The sequence below is a fragment of the Macaca fascicularis genome, chromosome 12, assembly GCF_037993035.2.
Source record: "Macaca fascicularis isolate 582-1 chromosome 12, T2T-MFA8v1.1".
NCBI lineage: Eukaryota > Metazoa > Chordata > Mammalia > Primates > Cercopithecidae > Macaca > Macaca fascicularis.
This window is the reverse complement of record NC_088386.1, coordinates 119,710,422-119,734,347: the sequence shown is the minus strand read 5'-3', so window position 1 is coordinate 119,734,347 and position 23,926 is coordinate 119,710,422. Positions and strand designations below refer to the sequence as shown.

Sequence of the window (23,926 nt, the reverse complement as noted above, 5' to 3'; positions counted from 1 at the left end):
GATACATTCTCCTTTTATATAATCTATGGATAAAATCAGGGAAAACTGGTTTAAATTATAACAAGAGATTTAGGTTAGATGGCAGAAGAAAAATTTCAAGGAGGAAATGCAAGAGAACACCAGGCAAATGTGTGGACTTCATTTTCCCAGTAAAAACGGAACTGTTCACTAGGCATTGGATTGAATAATCTTACTCACCGTGATGATGCAATGCTGAGCCTTATTCTCTTGTGATCATATAACCATTCTATTTTATGCCCTTAGAATGTCAGTCACTTTTATGATCTCTTCTTGGAAGCAAAAATACCCTTCTCAATACAATTCTCAGAAGGTAGTGTTTGATTATTGAATTTGATGATTATTATTATTTTAGATAGATATGGAGTCTTACTATGTTTCCCAGGCTACTCTCAAACTCCTGGGCTCAAGCAATCCTCCTTCCTCAGCCTTCCAAAGTGCCAGGATTACAGGTGTGAGGCACCACACCTGGCCAAGATTGTTGAATTGTTTATACCTGTGTTGTAGTGAAACAGATACTAAAAAAAAAAAAAAAAAAAAAAAAAAAAAAATGCTGTGTTAAAATTCCAGACTGAAGGTGATTTTTCTTAAAGCCGCTGATGAGGAGGGTTTTTAAATTGGTTTCTCATAACCTGTGATGTCTTGGGCCTCATATCATTATTATGATGGATGTTTCTTTTCTAAGAAGATTACCTATTCACTATTCACAATAGAAAGTGAATAGAAAGATACGTACTCACTTCCATGCCCATCAATGGTGGAATGGATAAAGAAAACATGGTAATATACATATATATCATGGAATACTACACAGTCTAAAAAAGAACAAAATCACTGTCCTTTGCAGCAACATGGATGTAGCTGGAGGCCGTTATCTTAAGGGAATTAACACAGGAACAGAAAATCAAATATTGCATGTTATCACAAGCAGGAGCTAAACACTGGATACTTATGAACATAAAGATGGCAGCAATACACACTGGGGACTACTAGAGGGGGAAGAAAGCGGGCAGGGCAAGGGCTAAGAAACTAACTTAAGGACTATACTCAGTGCCTGGTTGACAGGTTCAGTTGTACCCGAAACTTCAGCATCACACAATATACCCATGTAACAAATGCACACATGTACTCCCTGAATCTAACACAGAAATTGAAATTATTTAAAAATTAATTTGTAGTTACCAGAAAAAAAAGAGATGAATTATTAAGAACCTCAAGCTGGGCATGGTGGTTCATGCCTGTAATCACAACACTCTGGGAGACGGAGGCGGGGGGATTGCTTGAGCCTAGGAGTTTGAGACCAGTCTGGGCAACATAGGGAGACCTCGTTTCTACAACAAAATTTAAAAAGTGTTAGCTGGGCATGGTGGCACATGCCTGTAATTCCAGAACTTTGGCAGGCCAAGGTAGGGGGAATCACTTGAACTTGGGAGGCTGAGGCTGCAGTGAGCTATGATCATGCCACTGCACTCCAAAAGAAGACCTCATATTCTGTAGGCTTGAGTTTGAGACCAGTCTGGACAACATAGGGAGACCTCGTCTCTACAAAAAAAAAAAATATATCTATCTATCTATCTATCTATCTATCTATCTATCTATCTATCTATCTATCTATCTATATGTGTGTGTGTGTGTATGTGTGTGTATGTATGTGTGTGTGTGTATGATGTGTGTGTGTGTGTGTATTAGCCAGGCATGGTGGTGCATGCCTGTGGTCCCAGCTACTGGGGAGGCTGAGGTGGGAGAATCGCCTGAGCCTGGGAGGTTGAGGCTGCAGTGAGCTATGCTCATGCCACTACACTTCAAAAGAAGAAGACCTCAAATTCTGTAGACTGAGGGAGTGGGGGCAGTTAGGGGAAGATCTGAGTAAAAAGCATGGTTTCATTTGACCCTCAGATATCACCACCTAGTGAATTGTAATGGTTTATGTCACAACATTTAGGCCTCAGCCTTTTCAATAGAGTTGAATCTTTTTTTTTTTTTTTCGAGACAGAGTTTCGCTCTTGTTGCCTAGGCTGGAGTGCAGTAGTGTGATCTTAGCTCATTGTAACCTCTACCTCCCAGATTCAAGCAATTCTCCTGCCTCAGCCTCCGAGTAGCTGGGACTACAGGCATGTGCCACCACATCCAGCTAATTTTGTATTTTTAGTAGAGACGGGGTTTCTCCATGTTGGCCAGGCTGGTCTCGAACTCCTGACCTCAGGTGATCCACCCACCTCGGCCTCCCAAAGTGCTGGGATTATAGTCGTGAGCCACCGCGCCCAGCCTGAAGTTTAAGCTTTTATCTGTAAAATGTTTTCTTAAAATCTAATAATTTTTTGTTCCCAGTATATATAATTTCCTTCATTATATAATTAACTGAAACAATGCACTTTATTTTTTAAAAACAAAACAACTGAACAAAATAAATTATGATTCTAAACCTGATCTTCTGATACCGTGGATTGAGAACGCTTAATTTTCATAAAATAAAGATTAGGCCATCTGACAATTTCCAAAAATTAAATATACCATACCTGCAAGGGTTTTTTAAAATTTCTTTTTAAGAAAACATTCTACCAGAGCCTTAAAAAATTTAGTGATGGTGTCTCACTGTGTTGCTCAGGCTTGTCGCAAACTCTTGGGCTCAAGTGATTATCCCGCCTTGGCCTCCCAAAGTGCTGGGATTACAGGTGTGAGCCACCAAGTGCTGTACCTTCCAAGGTTTTGAAGTAAATTTCCAGATGTTCTAATGTCTTCTGCTTATTTAAACCTTTTAAAATTCATCACCATCATTTCAAATACACATTTTGAAACTTATTTGAAAATAAAATCAGGTTGTTTCCTGGTGTAGCCAATACACTGTCTAAATTGTTAGGAGTCTATGGTGATGCCAAAGACAATTGCAACTTGAGATGGTTGATTCTGAAGCTCTCAGCCAAGTAACATGCAAAGTGGAGAAAAGAGCTTACATTTAAGGCTGGATGCAGTGGCTCATGCCTGCGATTCCAGCATTTTGGGAGGCTGAGATGGGCGGATCACCTGACACCAGAAGTTCGAGACCAGCCTGTCCAACATGGTGAAACCCCGACTTTACTAAAAACACAAAAAATTTAGCTGAGCATGGTGGTATGCACATGTAATCTCAGTTACTTGGGAGACTGAGGCATGAAAATCGTTTGAACCTGGGAGGTGGAAATTGCAGTGAGTCGAGATCATGCCACTGCACTCCAGCCTGAGTGACAAAGCAAGACTCTGTCTCAAAAAAAAAAAAAAAAAAAAAAAAAGCTTACATTTAAGACAGCGTCTCACTTTCTCTTGCCCCTTGCTTCAGCCTCACTTCCTTTTCTTCTCCCCTTTATTTCTATGTTATCATTATGTTTCCATAGTTAAATATGGTGCTGGAATGTAATTTGTAAAGTAAACCCTTCTATTGCCTTAACATTTTTTTTCGTCTTGTAAAGGAAGAAATTAATGTTTTAAAAACAGAAGTACTACTACTTTCTTGATGTATTTTTCCCTATATGTGTTTATAACACTTAAAAAGAATTAAAATAAGGCCAGGTGCGGTGGCTCATGCCTGTAATCCCAGCATTTTGGGAGGCTGAGGCAGGGTGATCACCTGAGGTCAGGAGTTCGAGACCAGCCTGGCCAACATGGTGAAACCCCGTCTCTACTAAAAATACAAAAATTAGCTGGGCATGGAGGTGGGGGCGCCTGTAATTCCAGCTACTCAGGAGGCTTTGCAGGAGCATTGCTTGAACCCAGGAGGTGGAGGTTGCAGTGAGCCGAGATTGCACCACTGCACTCCAGCCTGGGCAGCAGAGCGAGACTCTATCTCCATCTTAAAAAAGAAAAAAAAAAAAATTAAAATAAAAAATTTAGTTTTCTCCTTTAATAAAAGTAAGCTACGTCTGTGATATACACATTTCTTTTTTCTCTGGTGGGTTAAATATAATTTGCCAGATGAGATAGCTTCCATGCTGATAAGTGTTTTTTCGTCTGTTCAGAATTATCTTTCTATGTAAATCCATCACTGAATTTCAGTGTCTTTGCAGAACGGCAGAATGACTTGGTTGATCAGGTTCTGTTTTTTGTGTGCTTTGTTTGTTCTAGATACATTTCATATTGCTCTTCAGTCGACAAGGGAAATTACGGCTACAGAAATGGTACATCACTCTGCCTGACAAAGAGAGGAAGAAGATCACCCGGGAAATTGTTCAGATTATTCTCTCCCGTGGTCACAGGACAAGCAGTTTTGTTGACTGGAAGGAACTAAAACTTGTTTATAAAAGGTGTGAGTAACTTTTTGGGAGCTCAGTTTCTCAGTCTTGCTTTGGTTTGTTCTAATCCTGAACATTTTAGATTGCTATATAGCAATTCCATCACTTACTGAAATCTTTGAAGGCTGGAGCCCAGATATTTGTACCAATAGACTAACTAGAAAATAACTCTCATTTTATTGAAAGAAATTCTAGGTGCCAGGATTCAGGATTCTAGGTAAATAAACTACACCTTGATAGTGCATGCATGCATTTAAGAAAAGTGGTATGAAAACCTGTTACATTCCCGGCATTGTTCTTTTTGAATTTTTTGGAGATGGAATCTCACTCTGTCACCCAGGCTGGAGTGCAATGGCATGATCTCGGCTCACTGCAACTTCTACCTCCTGGGTTCAAGCGATTCTCTTGCCTCAGCCTCCCAAGTAGCTGGGATTGCAGGCATCTGCCACTATGCCTGACTAATTTTTGTATTTTAAGAGAGATGGGGTTTCACCATGTTGGCCAGGCTGGTCTGGAACTCCTGTGCTCAGGTGATCCACCTGCCTCGGCCTCCCAAAGCACTGGGATTACAAGTGTTAGCTATCATGCCCGGCCATTCCTGGCATTGTTCTAATGGCTGTAAATACATCAGTGAACAAGACAGATGACATTCCTGCTGTCATGTAGTATACATATTTATTAAGTAACCAAATAAAATATTTTCAGAAATGGGGTTGTGTTTGGTGGGACAGCTCTTATTATGCCTATTACTTGAATTTGTAATGAGTACATTGAGGACACAGAGTTTAAGTAGTCAGTTCCCAGTCACAGTAATTGAGTGTTAATTGCTAGAGCCAGGCTTCAAATCCAGATCTTTTTGGCTTTAAAGCCTGCGTATTCTTTTTACCATACCTGCTTGCCACGGCAAGACCATTACTAGAAAGGACCCACCATAGGTGAGAGAACTAAGCCTGAGAGGTAACATGATTTTGCCCTTGGAGACCCAGGTAATTGATGCCTAAGCCAGGAACAGAACACAGCTAACTTGACCTTGTATGCAACACCCCACTGCAACTCCTGGAAGGAGTTATGCTCCTTAGATATGCTCTTGCAAAGGGTGTCTATAAAACTCATTGGGAAAAACAGAGGTAACCTTCACAGACTGATATTCAATGGACTAAATTACCAGCAAGTGCCTGCAAAGCTCCATCTGCTGGGCCCAAGGTTGGAGTCTGACAAGTTGAGGAGGGAGGCCCACACAGAATGACTGAAGTCCATTGTGAAGCGGGAGAGTGGGGAGCGTGGGCTCCTGACAGCACTGGTCAGGGCTTTCTATTTTACAAAAAACAATTGACAAGCTGGAGAGGGGTGTGACGACACCCTGATTACCAGGGGTGAAAGGATACTGTCCTCCTGATAATAGCTCTTCAAGGTACAATTTTGTTGAGAGCCTTTCATGCATAATTAACGGAAGTAATCCAACCCCCACAGCATTTTCATATTTTCTGATTTATATTTCAGGAGGCTATTGGGGGTGATGAATAATGATTTCATTCTTGGATGAGGAGAGGCTCGGGGGGGAGGAGGTGACTTTACATATTCACGGGAAAAACTGTCTCCAGGTTGCTTAATGTATCGTCATATTTTCCTTTTGTTATTTTTCATTTCAAGGTATGCTAGTTTATATTTTTGCTGTGCAATAGAAAATCAGGACAATGAGCTCTTGACGCTAGAGATTGTGCATCGTTACGTGGAGCTGCTGGACAAATATTTTGGAAATGTAAGTGTTGTCCTTGTCGGTTAGGATTAGCTACAGTCCCCATCTCAGCTCTTACTTCAGTTTTGTCTCTCATCGCATCCCTTTTCTCTCTCACATCTAAAATATGAATTGAACTTGAACCAAAGATCACCTTAGTCCCCTAAGATTAGCATACAAGACTTTTCTCCCTACCTGTAATTCTCAGTAAATGAAAGACCCAAAGCTTTCCTTTTTCCTTTTTAAATAGAGACAGGGTCCTGCTATGTTGCCCAGGTTGGTCTTGAACTCTTGGCCTCAAGCAATTCTCCCACCTCAGCTTCCCAAAGAGCTAGGATTATAGGCATGAGCTACCACGCCCGGCCACCCAAAGCTTTCGAGAGGTGGATATATCTTTATCTTCAAACTACAAATGCACCAGAGACCTTATTTCAGTGAACCAGAATTTAACTCTGAAGGATTTCTTGATATTCTGTTCTTTATACTTCATTGACATTGTCATCTCTTTTCTGTTTTGACTTTTTATCCTTTCTCTGGCTTTTTTTCTAAGCTATAAGTATTCTTAGTTATTTATGCATAAGAAAAATAGCAACAAACAACAAAACCAGATCCTTTTCTTTCACATTGTTATTCAATAATCTTTTTGCACTTTCTGCCAAGCGATATGCTATACTAGGTGCTCCTGTCCTCAGAACTCATTCACTTGGCCGTGCTTACAGCATGGGTCCATCTTGACTCTCCAAGGAAATCAGCAAGTTACCACTGAACCCTCCTGTGGGTTGACACCAGCGATTCCTCTTGAGTCTTCACCTGCCTTCACCTGCTTCTCGCTGCAGCACCGTACCCTTGTTCACCATGACGCTTTCTTTAAATTCTTGATTTTGCCATGACATTGATTTCTGCTGACACTTGTCCTGTTATTTCTGAAGGCCCCTCCTTGGTTTCTTCCACTCAGCCATCCCTAAATGCCCTCATTTCTTCCTAACTCTGTGTGTACTGACTCTCTGCCCTGGAAATCCCTTACTATGTGACTCTTCTTCCCCTGGTTGGTGACAGTCTTCACTGGGCTTCTCATGGTCCAGAACCAAACTCATCTACTGAAAATCTGTTCTGTCTTGTGATTGGAATTTGTTATGTTCCAGGATCCTTCCGTGCAAAAGGATGCTGTTTCTTTTGTCTTTTTCTACACTTTACCGGAATCTGCCTCTATCTATTCAAATTGGGCTGACATTCATTTCCTTCTTTCCACTCTCACTGGTATAGGTTCACTTGGAATTTCAATTTTGCTTTTCTCTTAAACATCCTACCTGGCTTTTTATGCCTCTGAGCTTTTCTCTGTTCGCCCTCTTGCCTTATGAGTTACCATCTTCCTTAAAAAACCCAGATATAGGTGTGGCATTCCTTCACAGCCACTTTCCATCATGTACAATAAATAAAGTCAATCTCCTTAGCCTGTCGTTTAACCTTTCAAAGCATGGATCCCTGACCACTCCTCCAGCCTTATTGCACTTCCCTTTTTTATTGATTGATTTATTTATTGAGACAGAGTTTTGCTCTTGTTGCCCAGGCTGGAGTACAATGGCATGATCTCTGCTCACTGCAACCTCTGCCTCCCGAGTTCAAGTGATTCTCCTGCCTCAGCCTCCAGAGTAGCTGGGATTACAGTCCTCCGCCACCATGCCTGGCTCATTTTTATATTTTTATTAGAGATGGAGTTTCACCATGTTGGCCAGGCTAGTCTTGAACTCTTGACCTCGGGTGATCCGCCTGCCTTGGCCTCCCAACGTCAGGCGTGAGCCACCGCCTCCAGGCTACATTTCCCTTTTTATATACCTGAGAGTTCTCCAGCAACAAGGAATGACCTTGGAGTGTCCCTCATTGGCACCCAATTTGCTCGACCACCAAATTGCAATTCTGTTGAGACCATGCTTTGTGACTCACTTTATACCCCCACCGCTTAACTTGTAACAGCTGTGGGCCAGATCTGATAGCAAATGTTCCAAAACATTTAATCCAGTTAACAGTCTCAAGAAATAAATCACTGGATTTAGAAAGCATTTTCTTCTCTTAATACCCTCTTCCCTTACTCACTGAAGATTTTTGTTAAGTGTTATGATAATCTGCTTCCAGAAGAGTTTTTGGTTATTCTCGTTAACAGAATGAGCAGTATTTGCAATATTGAACAAATTTTATCAAATTTGTTGCAACACTTTTCATAAGGATGAACACTGGATAGATTTCTAAAACAATTTTTCCTCCCTCCCTTTTCTTCCCCCTTGCAAATGATATTGTAAGACCTAAAATGTTGCTTCAGGGATTTCAGGTTGTTGGTCAGTATATAACAGCAATAAGACAACTAGACCATCTTTTCTTTCTCCTCTTGGTGTACTAAGTTTATTTTCATTTTTTTAAAGGAAAAATTTGCAAATGTATAATAGCACGTTTTCAAACATATTATTTAATTTAATACTTTCTACTATTCAAATGAATTCTCACATTTTTGTACTTTTCTTTGAAATAAACTACAGACTTTGCCTTTTGCAAGAGCCTGAAGAAGTTTCCCTGAGGTCTGAGCATTCCCATAACCTGCCTTCTCTTTCTCCTTTCTGAACTCTGGCCTGACCTGTCGCATTTTCATAGATTAAACCAACTGTGATAATGTGAATTGTGGCTGAATTTTGATCTCAATCTATCTGATCAAATTTCAACCAGACATCTCAGGGCATTCTGCTTCTCAAGAGAACTTGAGTGACCTTCGCCCATGCTAAACCCAGTTAAAGTACAAAGAGAGTCAGAATGAATTCCCATTTCTCTAACATTAATTTTCCGTTCTATTTTGGTATACCTTTGGAAGCTCTGTCTTTGTCATGTACCAAAATTTAATTTATTAAAAAATTCAATGAATCTTTCATTAAGCTAAGAGCAGCTAAGAGCAATTCAAGGCTGTGTGCCCAGTAGAAGTTCAGTTCTTATTAATTAACAGTAATGAGCAAAGACTTCCAGTACTGATTCTCATTGACATAATCTCAGCAATAAAATATTTCTCTTTGGTTTTCTTTTCCTCCCATATTAATACTAAAGCTTTCCTTGAATTCTGCCCTTATATAATGTTATCTAGGGGAAAACTTGGTACTGAGCTTCTCTTATAACACTGGAAAATATTATCTGCTGAAGACAGATGGATGAAAATCTCTGGCTACTAATTTAAAATATATAATTTTTTTTAGCACTTTTCAATTCCAAGGAGATTTACAAGGATTAACTAGTTAATCTTCCAATCTTCAGTAAGTAGCATTAACCCCAAATTATAGAGGCTCAGGGGAAATGCCTCAAAGTCTCATGCCAGATAAGAGTCTGAGGATTTAGATACCTGCCATATTTCTGCATTACAGACTATAGTGTGCATTTTTACTGGTGCCTCCATGTGTGAGGGTGTTGATGTCCCAGAGAGCTTTTGAACTTGATGTAGGGAGTTTTTTGTGTGTTTGTTTTTTGCTGTTGGGGAAGAGTGCTATGAGTCCCCCAGATGCCGGTGTAGGCTCACTGACTCACCAGTTCAAGGATTTGGGGCCTATCATGTATCTCTGTTTTACAGATGAGAAAAATGGCCCTCAAAAAGGTTAAGAGAAGTGTTTACTTTGCTAACCTTGTAGGGCTGCTGGGAGGGGCAAAGAGATGGCGTGATAGCAATACTCAACAAACTCTTCATTGCTATATAGTTGTACATTGCATTATAATTATTCTTGTTTTATTTTATTTTATTTTTTTTTTGAGATGGAGTCTCGCTGTTGTCGCCCAGGCTGGAGTGCAATGGCGCGATCTCGGCTCACTGCAACTTCTGCCGCCTGGGTTCAAGCAATTCTCCTGCCTCAGCCTCCCTAGTAACTGGGATTACAGGCGTGCACTACCACGCCTGGCTAACTTTTGTATTTTTAGTAGAGATGGGGTTTCGTTAGGTTGACCAGGCTGGTCTGGAACTCCTGGCCTCAGGTGATACACCCACCTCGGCCTCCCAAAGTGTTGGGATTACAGGTGTGAGCCACTGTGCCCGGCCTGTTCTTATTTTATATATAGCTTTATGGTACTTATATAGTTTACTGTTATTTGAAGCATTTGCTGCATGTAACTTGAAACATTTTGTATTTACTTTAGAGCATAATTTAATAAGGACATGTGCTTCTTAGATTCTGTCCAAAAGGATTCAGTTGGTGAAATGCCAGAAATAATCTCACTGCATCATGAATTCTGCTGTAAGAAAAGAACCTGAAGCCAAAGTACAGTAGAGCACAAGGCTAGGACATTGAAGATAAAGTTAAATGATAGTTTCTATCTTTGCCCATGTTGCCCAGTCTGGTCTTGAGCTTTTGACCTCAAGTGATCAGCCCGCCTCTGTCCCTGAAAAGTGCTGGGATTACAGGTGTGAGTAATTAAGCAGTACTTCAGAAACGTGAATTGGGACTGGGAACGGAGGCTCATGCCTGTAATCCCAGGACTTTGGGAGGCCAAGGTGGGGGTGATCACTTAAGGTCAGGAGTTCAAGACCAGCCTGGCCGACATGGTGAAACCCTGTCTCTACTAAAAATAAAAATAAAAAAATTAGCCAGGCCTGGCGGCATATGCCTGTAATCCCAGCTACTCAGGAGGCCGAGGCAGAAGAATTGTTTGAACCCAAGAAGTGGAGGTTGCAGTGAGCCGAGATGACTCCACTGTACTCCAGCCTGGGTGATGGAGTAAGACTGTCTCAAAAAAAAAAAAAAAAAAAAAAAAAAGAGAAAAAGAAAAAAAATTGAATATGAACTGGTCTAAGGGTCTTCCTGGATGTTTTCTCTCATTCTCAGATGGCAGCAGACTCAAAGAATAACCATAGGGTAGCACTTTCCAGTTGCTGTATGTGAAATAGTTGCTCAGTTGTAACATTCTTTATAATGCCTATGGAACTTGCATATTCATTTCTCTTCAGATCTAAAGATAGTAACTGTATATCAAGGGGTGTGTGTGTGTGTGTGTGTGTGTGTGTGTGTGTGTGTGTGTATCGTGTCTCTAACTCTGCATACCACCTTACCTTACCCTTATCCCTTGAAACTAGTACAGTAAATTAATTGCCCCATGGCTGCTGGAGGACCCAGACCTGGAGATACGTCAAAGTGGGGTATAAGAAGTTCCTAGAGAATTTTCATTAGTATCTGTCAGGTTCACTTTGCAGGATTTTAATTGTTTGTTTCTCCTAATGAGGCTCCTGTCTGTCTTGGATTCCTGGTCTATGCCTGCCATGAACTCTGAGGTTCCTCAGCTTGCTACTGTAACTCCTGACTTCTGCCTTTTCTGACCTCGGGTAACTGCTTACTTCTCGTACCTTCTTTCATGTACATGGATGTCTGATCTATTGTGATTTCTCTTTGTTTCTTTCTATTGTTTAAAACTGCAAAAATGATGCATATTTTTACATACCCCTCTAAACATATAGTTTTTAAAAATGGGATTTCATTCTGCATATTATTCTGCAACTTTCTTTTTTTCCCCCTTACTAGTCTATCTTAGAGCTCTTGCCATATTTGTGCATGTAAATCTACCTCATTCTTTTCAGCTTCTACATAGAAAATGCTTGCAACATATACAACAGCAGGGAAAGGAGACAGTATCTGTGATACCGAAAGAATCATTCAAATTTCTAAGATAAATATTACAATAGAAAAAAACAAAGTCTTTAAGAAGCAATTTGTAGACAAGGCAAGAAATGGAAAAGGCCAGTGCACATCTAATAAGATGTACAGTCTCACTAATAAGCAGGGAAGTACGAATTGAATTAATGTTCATCTGAAAATTTAGAGACTATCCACTGCTGGAGATGGCATAAACAGGTAATCACTCCTACTGTTAGTGAAACTTTTAAGTTTTATAGACTACTTTGGAGGACCACATTTTAGTATTTATCAGTTTTAAAGATATAAATCCTTTGACCCAACAATTCCCTGAGGAATTTATTCCTACGCTATACTCAAATTAGTGTACAATACACAACAAAAATTATGGCAGCATCATTTAGAATAAAAAGTGGAAACAGCCCAAAGTCTGCCCATATCCATAAAGGAACTGCTTAAATGAACAATGGTATACCCCCAGTATGCCATGGTAATTCTGTGCAGAAGTTGGATTCATTTGGATCTGTCAACTTAAACCATGTTCCTTGTGGAGTTTGCTAGTTTATTGACCTAACTTGTAAATTATGGAGGAATTTGCTAAAATATTGACATCTATTTCATGCAAAGTTATAGCATTCAGTACAACCATAGAATTGTATCTGGGATGCCATTAATCTCTAGCATATTAGAAACAAGGCCTATATCTATTTATTTTAATTTTTTGAGAGGGAGTCTTGCTCTGTCACCCAGGCTGGAGTGCAGTGGCATGATCTTGGCTCACTACAACCTCTGCCTCCCGGGTTCAAGTGATTCTTCTGCCTCAGCCTCCTGAGTAGCTGGAATTACAGTTGTGCACCACCATGCCTGGCTAATTTTTATATTTTTAGTAGAGACGGGGTTTTACCTTGTTGGCCAGGCTGGTCTTGAACTCTTGACCTCAAGTGATCCACCTGCCTCAGCCTCCCAAAGTGCTGGGATTACAGGCATGAGCCACCGTGCCTGGACAAGACCTCTATTTAAACTTGCTCCTTCATTTATCTTACAAGCATTTTTTTGTGTCTTACAATGTGCCAGAAACCAGGGATATAAAGATGATGAAGACAAAGTTTCTGTCCTGAACTCACAGTATGGGGGGAGTGATTAGTAATCAATAAGCATAAACTAGTGCACAGAAGATGTAGGTGAGAACCCACAGGAAGTGATGTGAAATTTGAATGGGGAAAAGGGGATTTGGGGAATCGCCATGTGCCTGACTTTTGAATTTGGCCTTGAAAAAATGAGCTTGTTTTGCCAGCAGGAGAATAAAGAAAAGGACATTTGAGGACACGATCCAAGAATTCTTGGAATGTGCAGAGGGCAAAGGCACAAAAAAGCACCGTGACATTTTGAGTTTGTGGCATGTGTGTCAGATGCACGGATGAGCACTGGCACAGGAAACCAGACAGCAGGGCCTAGGCTGGTAAAGATTCCTATATGCCTTTGTCCTGAAGACCTTACACAAGAGAGGCACAAGATCAGCATTTTAGCAAAGCATTAGTGGTCAGTGGTCTTGAGCAGGCACAGCCGCCACCTGGAAGGTCATTGCAGTGGCCTGATTGAGAAGTGTTGCAGGCCTGAGCAGCAGCTGTGAAAGCAGAGAAGGGAGGAAGGGTAGGGACTTATTTAGACAATAGAATCAGTAGGAACTGATGACCAAATCCAGAGGGATGAGATCAAGGGAGGGAGAGGAGTGAGTGGGGAAGGGGAAGTATGTTGGTTGAACTCTAGAATGAATTAGATGGCGCAGTTAGAAAGAGGTTGCAACTCCTAAGCAAAATAGGGATTAAAGGAAAAAGAATAATCTTGATGTCAGTTTGGAACATGGGGACATGGATTGAGGAATAGGCAAGTAAATATGTCTAGTTAGTGGGTGAAAATATTGGACTAGTGGCCCAGAGGGAGATCAGGGCTAGTCATCTAGGTTTGTTGAGCTCCCCGCATGCTAGACATAGCTGTAGAGAGCCAGCAAGATGATCCAGGAGAATGCATTTTGCAAAGAGAAGAGGCTCCCTTGAGGAACATGAATATTCAAGAAGAAGATGGATGGCTAGAATATAAGTAACATGAAGCAGAGATGTTTGTCTATTCTGTTGATTGATATGTGCTAGGCACACCTTAAATACTTCTTAAGCAAATGCAGGGTAGGAGGGAGATAAATTATCCAAGGAATCTGAGTAGGAATTATCAGAGATAGACGAGAAAAACAGGCATTAAGCAGTATTGCCAAAATTAGGAGAGCAAAGGAGAAGAGATTTTCAAGGAACAGAGATTGGTGAAGAGGACCACATGCAGGTGAGAGGTAAACGTTGCGGAGGTCTGGAGACTTTCTTCTTTTTTTTTTTTTCTCCTCCCTTTTTTTAAAAATTATACTTTAAGTTCTGGGATACATGTGCAGAACATGCAGGTTTGTTACATAGGTATATATGTGCCATGGTGGTTTGCTGTACCCATCAGCCTGTCATCTACATTAGGTATTTCTCCTAATGCTATCTCTCCCCTGGCCTCCCACCCCATGACAGGCTCTGGTGTGTGATGTTCCCCTCCCTGTGTCCCTGTGATCTCATCGTTCACCTCCCACTTATGAGTGAGAACATGCGGTGTTTGGTTTTCTGTTCTTGTGTTAGTTTGCTGAGAATGATGGTTTCCAGCTTCATGTCCCTGCAAAGGACAGAAACTCATCCTTTGTTATGGCTGCATAATATTCTATGGTGTATATGTGCCACATTTTTTTAATCCAGTCTGTCATTGATGGGCATTTGGGTTGGTTTCAAGTCTTTGCTACTGTGAATAGTGCTGCAATAAACATACATGTGCATGTGTCTTTATAGCAGAATGATTTATAATCCTTTGGGTATATACCCAGTAATGGGATGGCTGGGTCAAATGGTATTTCTGGTTCTAGATCCTTGAGGAATCGCTACACTGTCTTCCACAATGGCTGGACTAATTTACACTCCCACCAACAGTGTAAAATTGTTCCTATTTCTCCACATCCTCTCCAGCACCTGTTGTTTCCTAACTTTTTAATGATCGCCATTCTAACTGGCGTGAGATGGTATCTCATTGTAGTTTTGATTTGTATTTTTCTAATGACTAGTGACAACAGCTAGAATAGACAATTGGGATCTAATTAAACTAAATAGCTTCTGCACAGCAAAAGAAACTATCATCAGAGTGAACAGGCAACCTATAGAATGGGAGAAAACTTGCAATCTGTCCATCTGACAAAGGGCTAATATCCAGAATCTACAAAGAACTTAAACAAACATACAGAAAAAAGAACAACCCCATCAAAAAGTGGGTGAAGGATATGAACAGACACTTCTCAAAAGAAGACATTTATGCAGTCTGGAAACTCACTGAGCAGAGTTTCAAGAGAACAGCTTCAGTTGGGTGGGTGGGGTATGGTATGGAAAGAGAAGGTGTCAGTGAGTAGAGGAATAAGTAGGGAGTAAGACAGCAAGGATAGTGTGTGAACATGGGAAATGACCCTTATTTGGATGATGGGATCGATCTTGCCATACTTGCTACACTGAAATAAACACCAAAATCTATCAGACTCTGCTTTGCTGTGTGTCAGGGGTTCTTGCTGTGAAATCCCACAGTCCAGCAGCCTCAGCATCACCTGGGAACCTGTTAAAAGTGCAGATTCTCAGTTCTTATCTAGACCTCCTGAGTCATAAACTCTGGGGGTGGGCCGCAGCACCGTGTGTTTCAATGAGCCTTTGGAATGAGTTTGAGAACCACTGGCGCTGTGACATAATTTTGAGAAAAATTAGCACAGTTGAGTTAATTTTCCTCTGAAGAGTTAGTTTCTGAGAGAGTTCTAAAGCTAGAAGCCAAGATTTATAGAGCAGAGAGCAGGAGCAATGAAGCTGTGCCCTCCTGCCTGGAATGCAGCTGTGGCTCAGTTTTCTTGGTGCAGATAGAAAGAGGAGCCGAGTGACCTCATTCCCTTACTGAGCCTCAAATTTCCTGTTGCAACACAAAATATTATTATCTAAGGACATGCTTTGCTTTAATAGAATGTGGCATTCCATTTATTAAAGGCCTGGCATTCCCTGTTCTTTTTTTCTGTCCTTAAAATGCCATCTGATATTTTAATTTTTGGTATGCCACATGAGTACAAACCGAAACAGCTCGAGATTCGGGCAGATGTTTCCCCTGATACAACTGCAAGTTTATCAAAACATTTGTTTTTGTTCTACCAGGTCTGCGAGCTGGATATTATCTTTAATTTTGAAAAGGCTTATTTCATCCTGGACGAGTTTATAATAGGTGGAGAAATTCAGGAAACATCCAAGAAAATTGCTGTCAAAGCCATTGAAGACTCTGATATGTTACAGGAGGTCAGTACAGTTTCCCAAACCATGAGAGAAAGATGATGATGATGATGATGATGGTGTTAATAATTATAATATTAACCAAGACTTATTGAGTACCTACTCTGTGCTGGGTACAGTTTCTGAACTATTTATATGTATTAGCTTATTTAATTCTCACAACAACTCGAAAAGGTAGGTGGTGGTATTACTCCCACTTTACAGATGAGTAAACCGAGACCCCAAGAGGTTGAATGACCTGCTCAATTTCACACAGCTAGGAAGTGTGGAATAGAGATTTGAACCCAGGTAATTGGGCTTTAGAGTCTTTGCTCTTCACGTTTGGCTGAGCTTTGGAGTGCAAGAGTCCTTCACTGCCAAAAAGGTATCAAATACTTAGTGCTATTCTTTTCAAGAATAATTTTATGAGATGTATAAAAAGACTTTCATTAAAATACCTGTGCTGCCCTGGGAAAGGAGAATAGCAGTACGTTGTTATTTTGTTTGCCAGGGATATTAAAGCTTTATTATTGAACATGGCATTTATCATTTTAATTAAAATTTCTTACACCTTTTGGGAGGGCTGTGTGTGTGCTCCTGTTTGCATAAAGAAATTGGGAACACCAAGGCTTGCTTGCCAAGGTGTAAATGGGCCCAGAAGCATCCATTTGGTACTGCCCTGGACTCTGGGATTTCTATATAAAATAAAGTGGGAATGTTCTTTTAGAAGCAGCACAGATTTACATCATAATTCCTCAAGGAACTTACCTACATTAGCCCCTTCATTCCTCCCAGGACACTGTGAGAAAGAGCACTTCACTGACCTCTGCCGTCCCAGATGAGATGCTCTGAGGGCCTGGTTTCCATCCCAGCCCGGCCACCTCTAGATTCTTCTTCCCACAGCCTCAGTGGGTCTTCTCATCTTCCTATTTTCAAATAAGTAGGTCAAGAGGATCCACAGCATTGTAAAGTACCTTTTTAAAATTGGCATTTGGCTGGACGCAGTGGCTCACTCCTGTAATCCCAGCACTTTGGGAGGCCGAGGCAGGCAGATCACTTGAAGCTAGGAGTTCGAGACCAGCCTGGTCAACATGGTGAAACCCCATCTCTACTAACAACACAAAAATTAGCCGGGCATGGTGATGGGCGCCTGTAATCCCAGCTACTCGGGAGGCCGAGGCCGTAGAACCACTTGAACCCGGGAGGCAGAGGTTGCAGTGAGCTGAGATAGCGCCACTGCACCACCTGGGTGACAGAGCGAGACTCCGTCTAAATAAATAAATAAGTAAGTAAAACTGGCATTAAAGCTCCTTTTTTTCTGCTATTTGGAATAGGGTGATTAAATTAACAAAACACCATTAGGTGTGAACTCCCAGCAACTGTTTTGGTGCATCTTTAGGCTGATTACTTGCTCCCGCCCAGCCAGAGGATCAGTCCTCTGGTGAATGGATGTGGAGGGAAACATCTATTTGAGTGGGTGCCGTAAGCAGCTGCGTGTGCCTATTAGAAGGCCAATGCATTCATTACCAGAGGTGTCTCACCTCAAAAAATGCATTTAAACTCTGATGTTGATTTGGCCGTCTCCAAATGCCACAGGGAGGAAAACTTTACAAGGTATTTGGGAAATCGGTGGTTTGGAAATTTCACAAAACCGTGTTTCATAAAATATACTGGGAGTTGGTGGCAGGTGGAGGGGGCGGAGGTTTTTTAACTTCAGGACCTCAGGGTCCTGACTGTGGAATCTCCTCACAGGAGAAACAGACTTTTTAACGGGGTCTGTGGCACTTCAGTAATTAAAACTGAATTGGGGGCCAAGGCACACCTGGGTTAATTGGAAATCCTCTCAAATTAGGAAACAGGTTGTCATAAATTCGGTGTTGCTAGTTCCATTTAAGTCTAGGAGTTAGGTATTCCAAGAACGAGCTCATTTACAATTAAATGCTAATTGGTAGTTCATGTTCCTGGTGATTGAGTGGAGGGGCTTGATGGGTAGGTCTCAGGGGACCTTGCATTTAGCCCTGGTGTCCCTATTGTGAGCAGGCAATGTCATGGCCGCCCTCTCAGTCTCTTCTGTTGCATTAACAACACTTGCCAAATACAGAGCGTGTTATTAGCCTTCTCTTGGGCTCTGGTATTCAGTGAAGTCAATGAATATTTTGGGGAACTTGTTGAAAAATTGACTTTGTATATCTTGCCTGCTTAAGAAGTTTAAACTGGATAGGAGCCAGTAATATACTTGCATAAAGGAAAACAATTACTGCTTTTTTTTTTTTCCCTGTGTTTTGGACCCAATCATATATTTGTAGTAACTGAAGGTTAAGGGTTAAGGGAGACCTTTGTGACATTGCTTTAGCTGTGAGAACAGCTGTCTATCTTCAGTAGCCCCTAAGACTTTCTTCTAACTCCTACTTAATAACAGTTTCTTAGAATAATAATAACTTTTAAAAAGCTACACCTGCCTGCATATTTAGTAAGACGACACATAGTCTCAAATCTCCAAATGCTCAAAGTTTATTCTGAGTGTGTGGTGGCTAGATGTTGATAAGAGGAAAAGAGAGGAACTGTTTACTTGGTTGTGAATACTTATTTGGGGGTAACAACAATGTGGGTAATGGCACAAAGTTATTAGAAGGAAAATTAAACCCTCTGGCCGGGTGTGGTGGCTCATGTCTGTAAGCCCAGCACTTTGGGAGGCCAAGGTGGGCGGATCACTTGAGGTCAGGGGTTCGAGACCAGCCTAGTGAACATGGCAAAACCCTGTCCCTACTAAAAATACAAAAATTAGCCGGTCGTGATGCTGCACATCTGTAACTCCAGCTACTTGGGAGGCTGAGGCAGGAGAATCACTTGAACCCAGAAGGCAGAGGTTGCAGTGAGCCAAGATTCTGCCACTGCACTCCGGCGTGGGTGACAGAGCAAGACTCCATTTCAAAAAAAAAAAAAAAAGAAAAAGAAAAAATGCTGGGCACAGTGGCTCATGCCTATAATCGCAGCACTTTGGGCCGAGGCGGGGGGATCACGAGATCAGGCGTTCAAGACCAACCTGGCCAAGATGGTGAAACCCTGTCTCTACTAAAAATACTAAAAATACAAAAATTAGCGGGACATGGTGCTGGGCGCCTGTAATCCCAGCTACTCAGGAGGCTGAGGCAGGAGAATCGCTTGAACCCGGGGGGCGGAGGTTGCAGTGAGCCGAGATCATGCTACTGCACTCCAGACTGGGCAACAGAGTGAGACTCTGTCTTAAAAAAAAAGAAAAAAAAAAGAAAATGAAACTCTCAAAGGTGATAGTGGTCATTAACCACAGGACTTGCAATATGTGGGAGCAACAAACAGTAGATGTTTTACCCCGACTAACAGCCTGTCAAGAAGAGGGGCTCAAGGCCAGGTGCAATGGCTCATGCCTGTATTCCCAGCACCTTGGGAGTCCCAGGCAGGAAGATCGCTTAAATCAAGAGTTTGAGATCAGCCTAGGCAACATAGTGAGAACCTTGTTTCTACAAAAAAAATGATAAAATTAGCCAGGTATGGTGGTGTGCACCTGTAATTCCAGCTACCCAGAAGGCTGACGTAGAAGGGCCGCTTGAGCCCAGGAGTTTTGAGACCAGCCCAGGCAACATAGTGAGAACCTTGTCTCTACAAAAAGTAATAAAATTAGCCAGGTGTAGTGGTGTGCATCTGTAATTCCAGCTACTTGGAAGGCTAAGGTGAAAGGATCATTTGAGCCTGAAAGGTCGAGGCTGCAGTGAGCAGTAATCACACCACTGCACTCCAGCCTGGGTGAGTCTTGGAAAAAAGAAGGGAAGGGCCAGATTGTATCTCATGAGCAATAGGATACCGTGTGCCCTCGTGTGGATGCATGCGAAACTGGTAGGTGCACCCCAACACTGTCACCCTTAAAAGCGTAAACCATGTTAACAGCTAAGCCAAACCACAGTGCAGTAGGAAGTCGTAACATGCAGTGTACTATACGCATGAGAAACACCACAGAGCTAGATGTATCCAGAAGAGGCCCCAAGATACAGACTCCAGCTCCTGTCTTGCAAAGGTAAGGGCAACTAAGGTTCTCCCAGCTCTAAAAGTCTGCCCCAAACCTTTAAAGTGGCAAGCTCAAGAAAATACCAACTTTTACCTTATTTGTTTACATAGCTTGAGTAACAGCCTGGCTTGGCTCAGACAGGGCAGCCAGCGTGGTGTTTAGCAGACTGAGTCATCTGGTGATGTGAGCAGTGCCAATGACTAGAGGCCACTGAACCACCAAGACAGGGAAGTGTCACCTCCAGGCCCCTCTCAAGGCTGCAGGCAGGGCCTAGCAATGCCCCCATCTGGTCATGGGTTTTTGTCAACTTTGCAAAAGTAAGATATTTTAACTGCAAAAAGTACATAGCCATACAATATAATATATGATAAAGGAGTGTCAAACAATTAATTAATGAAAATAGCATGCAACTGTTTTTTATTTGGTGATATTTGTCATCTTCAAAATTCATAATCTGTGCTCATTTCTTTTCTCATTCTAAATACACTTTGTACCTCATTTTGTACCTGTAACTTTATATTCCCATGTAAATGGTGTAAACTCTGGATTCCACAAAACCAGCATGGCCCAATGGCCCATAGGATCCCTCTGCTAAGTTAAAAGATCCCACGGGCAGCAGCTGTAGAGGGGTACGGGACTGTCTCGGCCAATGCCCACTTAGGAGGTGAGAGCTTTGTTGAGCAAATGTGGATGACTGAACACAAGTATTTTTCGGCAGAGGAACTCTGGGATTCTAGATAGAGCTGGTGAAAACCAGTTAGAAAACCTCCTTTGAAGGTAAGGGCAGATTTCTAGCCCTGGTATCTCCTGAGCAATCTTGCTCAGCCAGTAGCCTTGGTCTCTTCAGCCCATGTCAGTCCGCGTATTTCCCGGCAGGTTCATATGATTCATATACCCTGGGGTTTAAACTTAAGAGTGATTTGAACTTGGATTGCTAAATGAGCAGATGGTGACTCAAACGAAAGAGGCAGATTGACTTTTTGTCCTCTTGAGCTTTCCTATTGATTCCACCTGGGGCCCTGGTGTGACACAAATATATATGTTTGAAGTAGGAGAGCGTGCAAGAGAAAGCCCATCTGTCTGGCATGGTATAGGACCGGCAACACCACTGTTAACTTTGAACTCTACCTGTAATTGTGAGTCTGTTCAAACATTTTTTTTTAAATACTGGAAAAAAAAATTATGGCTTTGGGGTATGTTAGCAAACTTAGTAACTAACTGATGGGCAGTATGAAAAGAATGAGATCACATCCTTTGCAGGGACGTGGAGGGAGCTGAAGGCCATTATTCTGAGCAAACTAGTGCAGGGACAGAAAAACAAATGCTTCATGTTCTCACTTAAAAGTGGGAGCTAAACGATGAGAACACATGGACACATAGAAGGGAACAACACATACTGGAGCCTTTCAGAGGGTGGAGGCTGGGAGGAAGGAGAGGATCAGAAAAATAACTAATGGGTACTACGCTTAATACCTGGATGACGAAATCATCTGTATAGCAAATCCCCATGACACACATTTACCTGTATAACAAACCTGCACATGTACCTCTAACCTTAAAAGTTAAAAAGAAACATAATTGGTATACTTTGGGAGGAAGCCTTTGAAAACGTATGGCAGAAATTATATATTTTTTTTCCTGTGAACTTGGTAGAGAAGTAAAGAAATGAATTTTGGTCTGTTTATCTTTTTTGTCTTGACAATATGCATAATAAAGATGCTCTGCACAATATTGGTAATGATACATATGTTATACAGATATAATTCAGAATTCTCTAATACAGGTACCTGGATGTGGTCCTCCTGATCATTTTAGCAAGCATGTTTATCTTAAGTCAACAGTGATATCTTGGCAACTTTGCTTTGGCATTTCCCTCTCTCTCTTTTTTTGTTCTGTTTTTGAGACAGAGTCTCATTGTCACCCAGGCTGGAGTGCAGTGGCCAGCAATTGTGGCTCACTTCAACCTCCGCCTCCTGGTTCAAGCAATTCGCCTGCCTTGGCTTCCCGAGTAGCTGGGAATATAGGTGCATGCCACCACACTCGGCTAATTTTTATATTTTTCATAGAGATGGGGTTTTGTCATGTTGGCCAGGCTGACCTCAGGTGATCTGCTCACATCAGCCTCCCAAAGTGCTGGTATTACAGGCATGAACACTGCGCTGGCCAAGTATTTCTCTTATCAGACATTCCCTTTATGATCAAGCTTAACTTTTTCTCAGTTGAAAGTTACTTAATTCCAGCTCCATATGGATGTGTATACAAATTATACTCAAACTTTGATTAGAATGCAAAGATTTTATATCCATGTATCCTTTTGACAACTTGTTTTCGACAATGGCAAATAAATAAAAGAATGCAGAAGATTTCACAGTCTGAGGAAGGATGTGACTTAAAGGGAAAATTGTTCTAATTTATTGTTCGCTTTCAGACAATGGAAGAATACATGAATAAGCCTACATTTTAACTGGAAATCTACTTGAAGACTCCAGCACTACGTGTTATGAAGCTGTAAATAAGCAACGCCTCGCATCCGGTTTTTTGATGGAGCCTCAGGCACCATGCCAAAAATAATTTAAAGGGATTCTTTGTTAACTAACAAAGTTAAAGTTGTTTAACATATTTATAATTACTGTGTGTCTGTATTATTAAAAAAAAAACAAAGAAAAAAAAGTATGTGTCTGTATTATACTGTATAGGGTACTTGTAGCTCTAAATGTTTCAAGTAACTACCACCTAACCCAACAGACAATATTTGTAATGTTTTAACTCCATGTTATATTTTTAAGCTAGTTTAGATAAATTAGATGCAATTTTTTGTTTTGCATTTGATCTTCTACTGACAGGTTAACAACGATATTGGAATAATCCATGATTTTGAATGTGAAGTATATATGATGTCATTAATACATTTTCTAAATGTTTAGTTTTTTAACTTGTATAATAATTCAAAATTATGTTAATAGTACAGAGTTTATATGTAATGCTAGACATTTTTCATATACTTAATAGTACTGTAACTGCAATTCACATACAAAGTGTCTGATTTTAATGTGCTGAATTCATTTTTTGTTTCAGAATGGGATTAAGAAAATAACCAAAGAGTATAGAACTTAGTAAGTGTTTTCGATGCCTTAGAAGCTGCTATCTTGACTGAGGTTTTAATTTATCTTTTAACTGAATATAAGGGACATTCCAATAAGGTTTTCTACAAACTATATATTTATTAAGGTTTATAGAGACCTAGAGATACAGTGTCTTTGACTTCCTTTATTATTCTAAAATAGTATAAGAATTAATAACAACAGCAATAATAATTATTGCTACTATTTTTTAAAATTCATGTTCCAAGCACTCTTAGATGCTGGAAATGTCATTTCAAATATGTTTTAATGTATCTCTAATGCATTTGAAGGCCTATTACATGGCTTGCTTAGAGCATTTAAGATTCTCATGGCCTATATGGTAGATTCTTTTCCTCCTTTTTTCTTTTCTCACCCTTTCCTCCCCAAGGAAAAGATTTGCTGCTGACCATTATTACTGTAAATATATCACATTTGTGCTTCCTGGAATGAAAATTCTGTATAACCAGCTACTAACAGTGATCCAACATATTATAGGGAAATAGCTTGTATGCTGGGTGTAGTGGCTCACACCTGTAATCCCAGCACTTTGGGAGGCTGAGACAGGTGGATCACTTGAGGTCAGGAGTTCAAGAGCAGCCTGGCCAATATGATGAAACCCCATCTCTACAAAAAATACAAGAATTAGGCCGGGCGTGGTGGCTCACGCCTGTAATCCCAGCACTTTGGGAGGCAGAGGTAGGAGGATCATGAGATCAAGAGATCGAGACCATCCTGGCCAACAGGGTGAAA

The 23,926-nt window shown here is 41.0% G+C and overlaps 1 protein-coding gene across 1 annotated transcript in view; it reads left to right on the top strand.

The window, feature by feature from the left end:
- AP1S3 (adaptor related protein complex 1 subunit sigma 3) overlaps nt 1–23,669 on the top strand; it is a 78,479-nt gene extending 54,810 nt beyond the window's left edge. The window contains exons 2-5 of the mRNA XM_005574437.5: nt 4,114–4,292; nt 5,931–6,039; nt 15,905–16,042; nt 22,483–23,669. Of these exons, the coding sequence (XP_005574494.2) occupies nt 4,114–4,292; nt 5,931–6,039; nt 15,905–16,042; nt 22,483–22,518 (462 nt within the window). The 3' untranslated portion in view covers nt 22,519–23,669. The remainder of the gene's footprint in view (nt 1–4,113; nt 4,293–5,930; nt 6,040–15,904; nt 16,043–22,482) is intronic.
- Nucleotides 23,670–23,926: the final 257 nt, after the last annotated feature.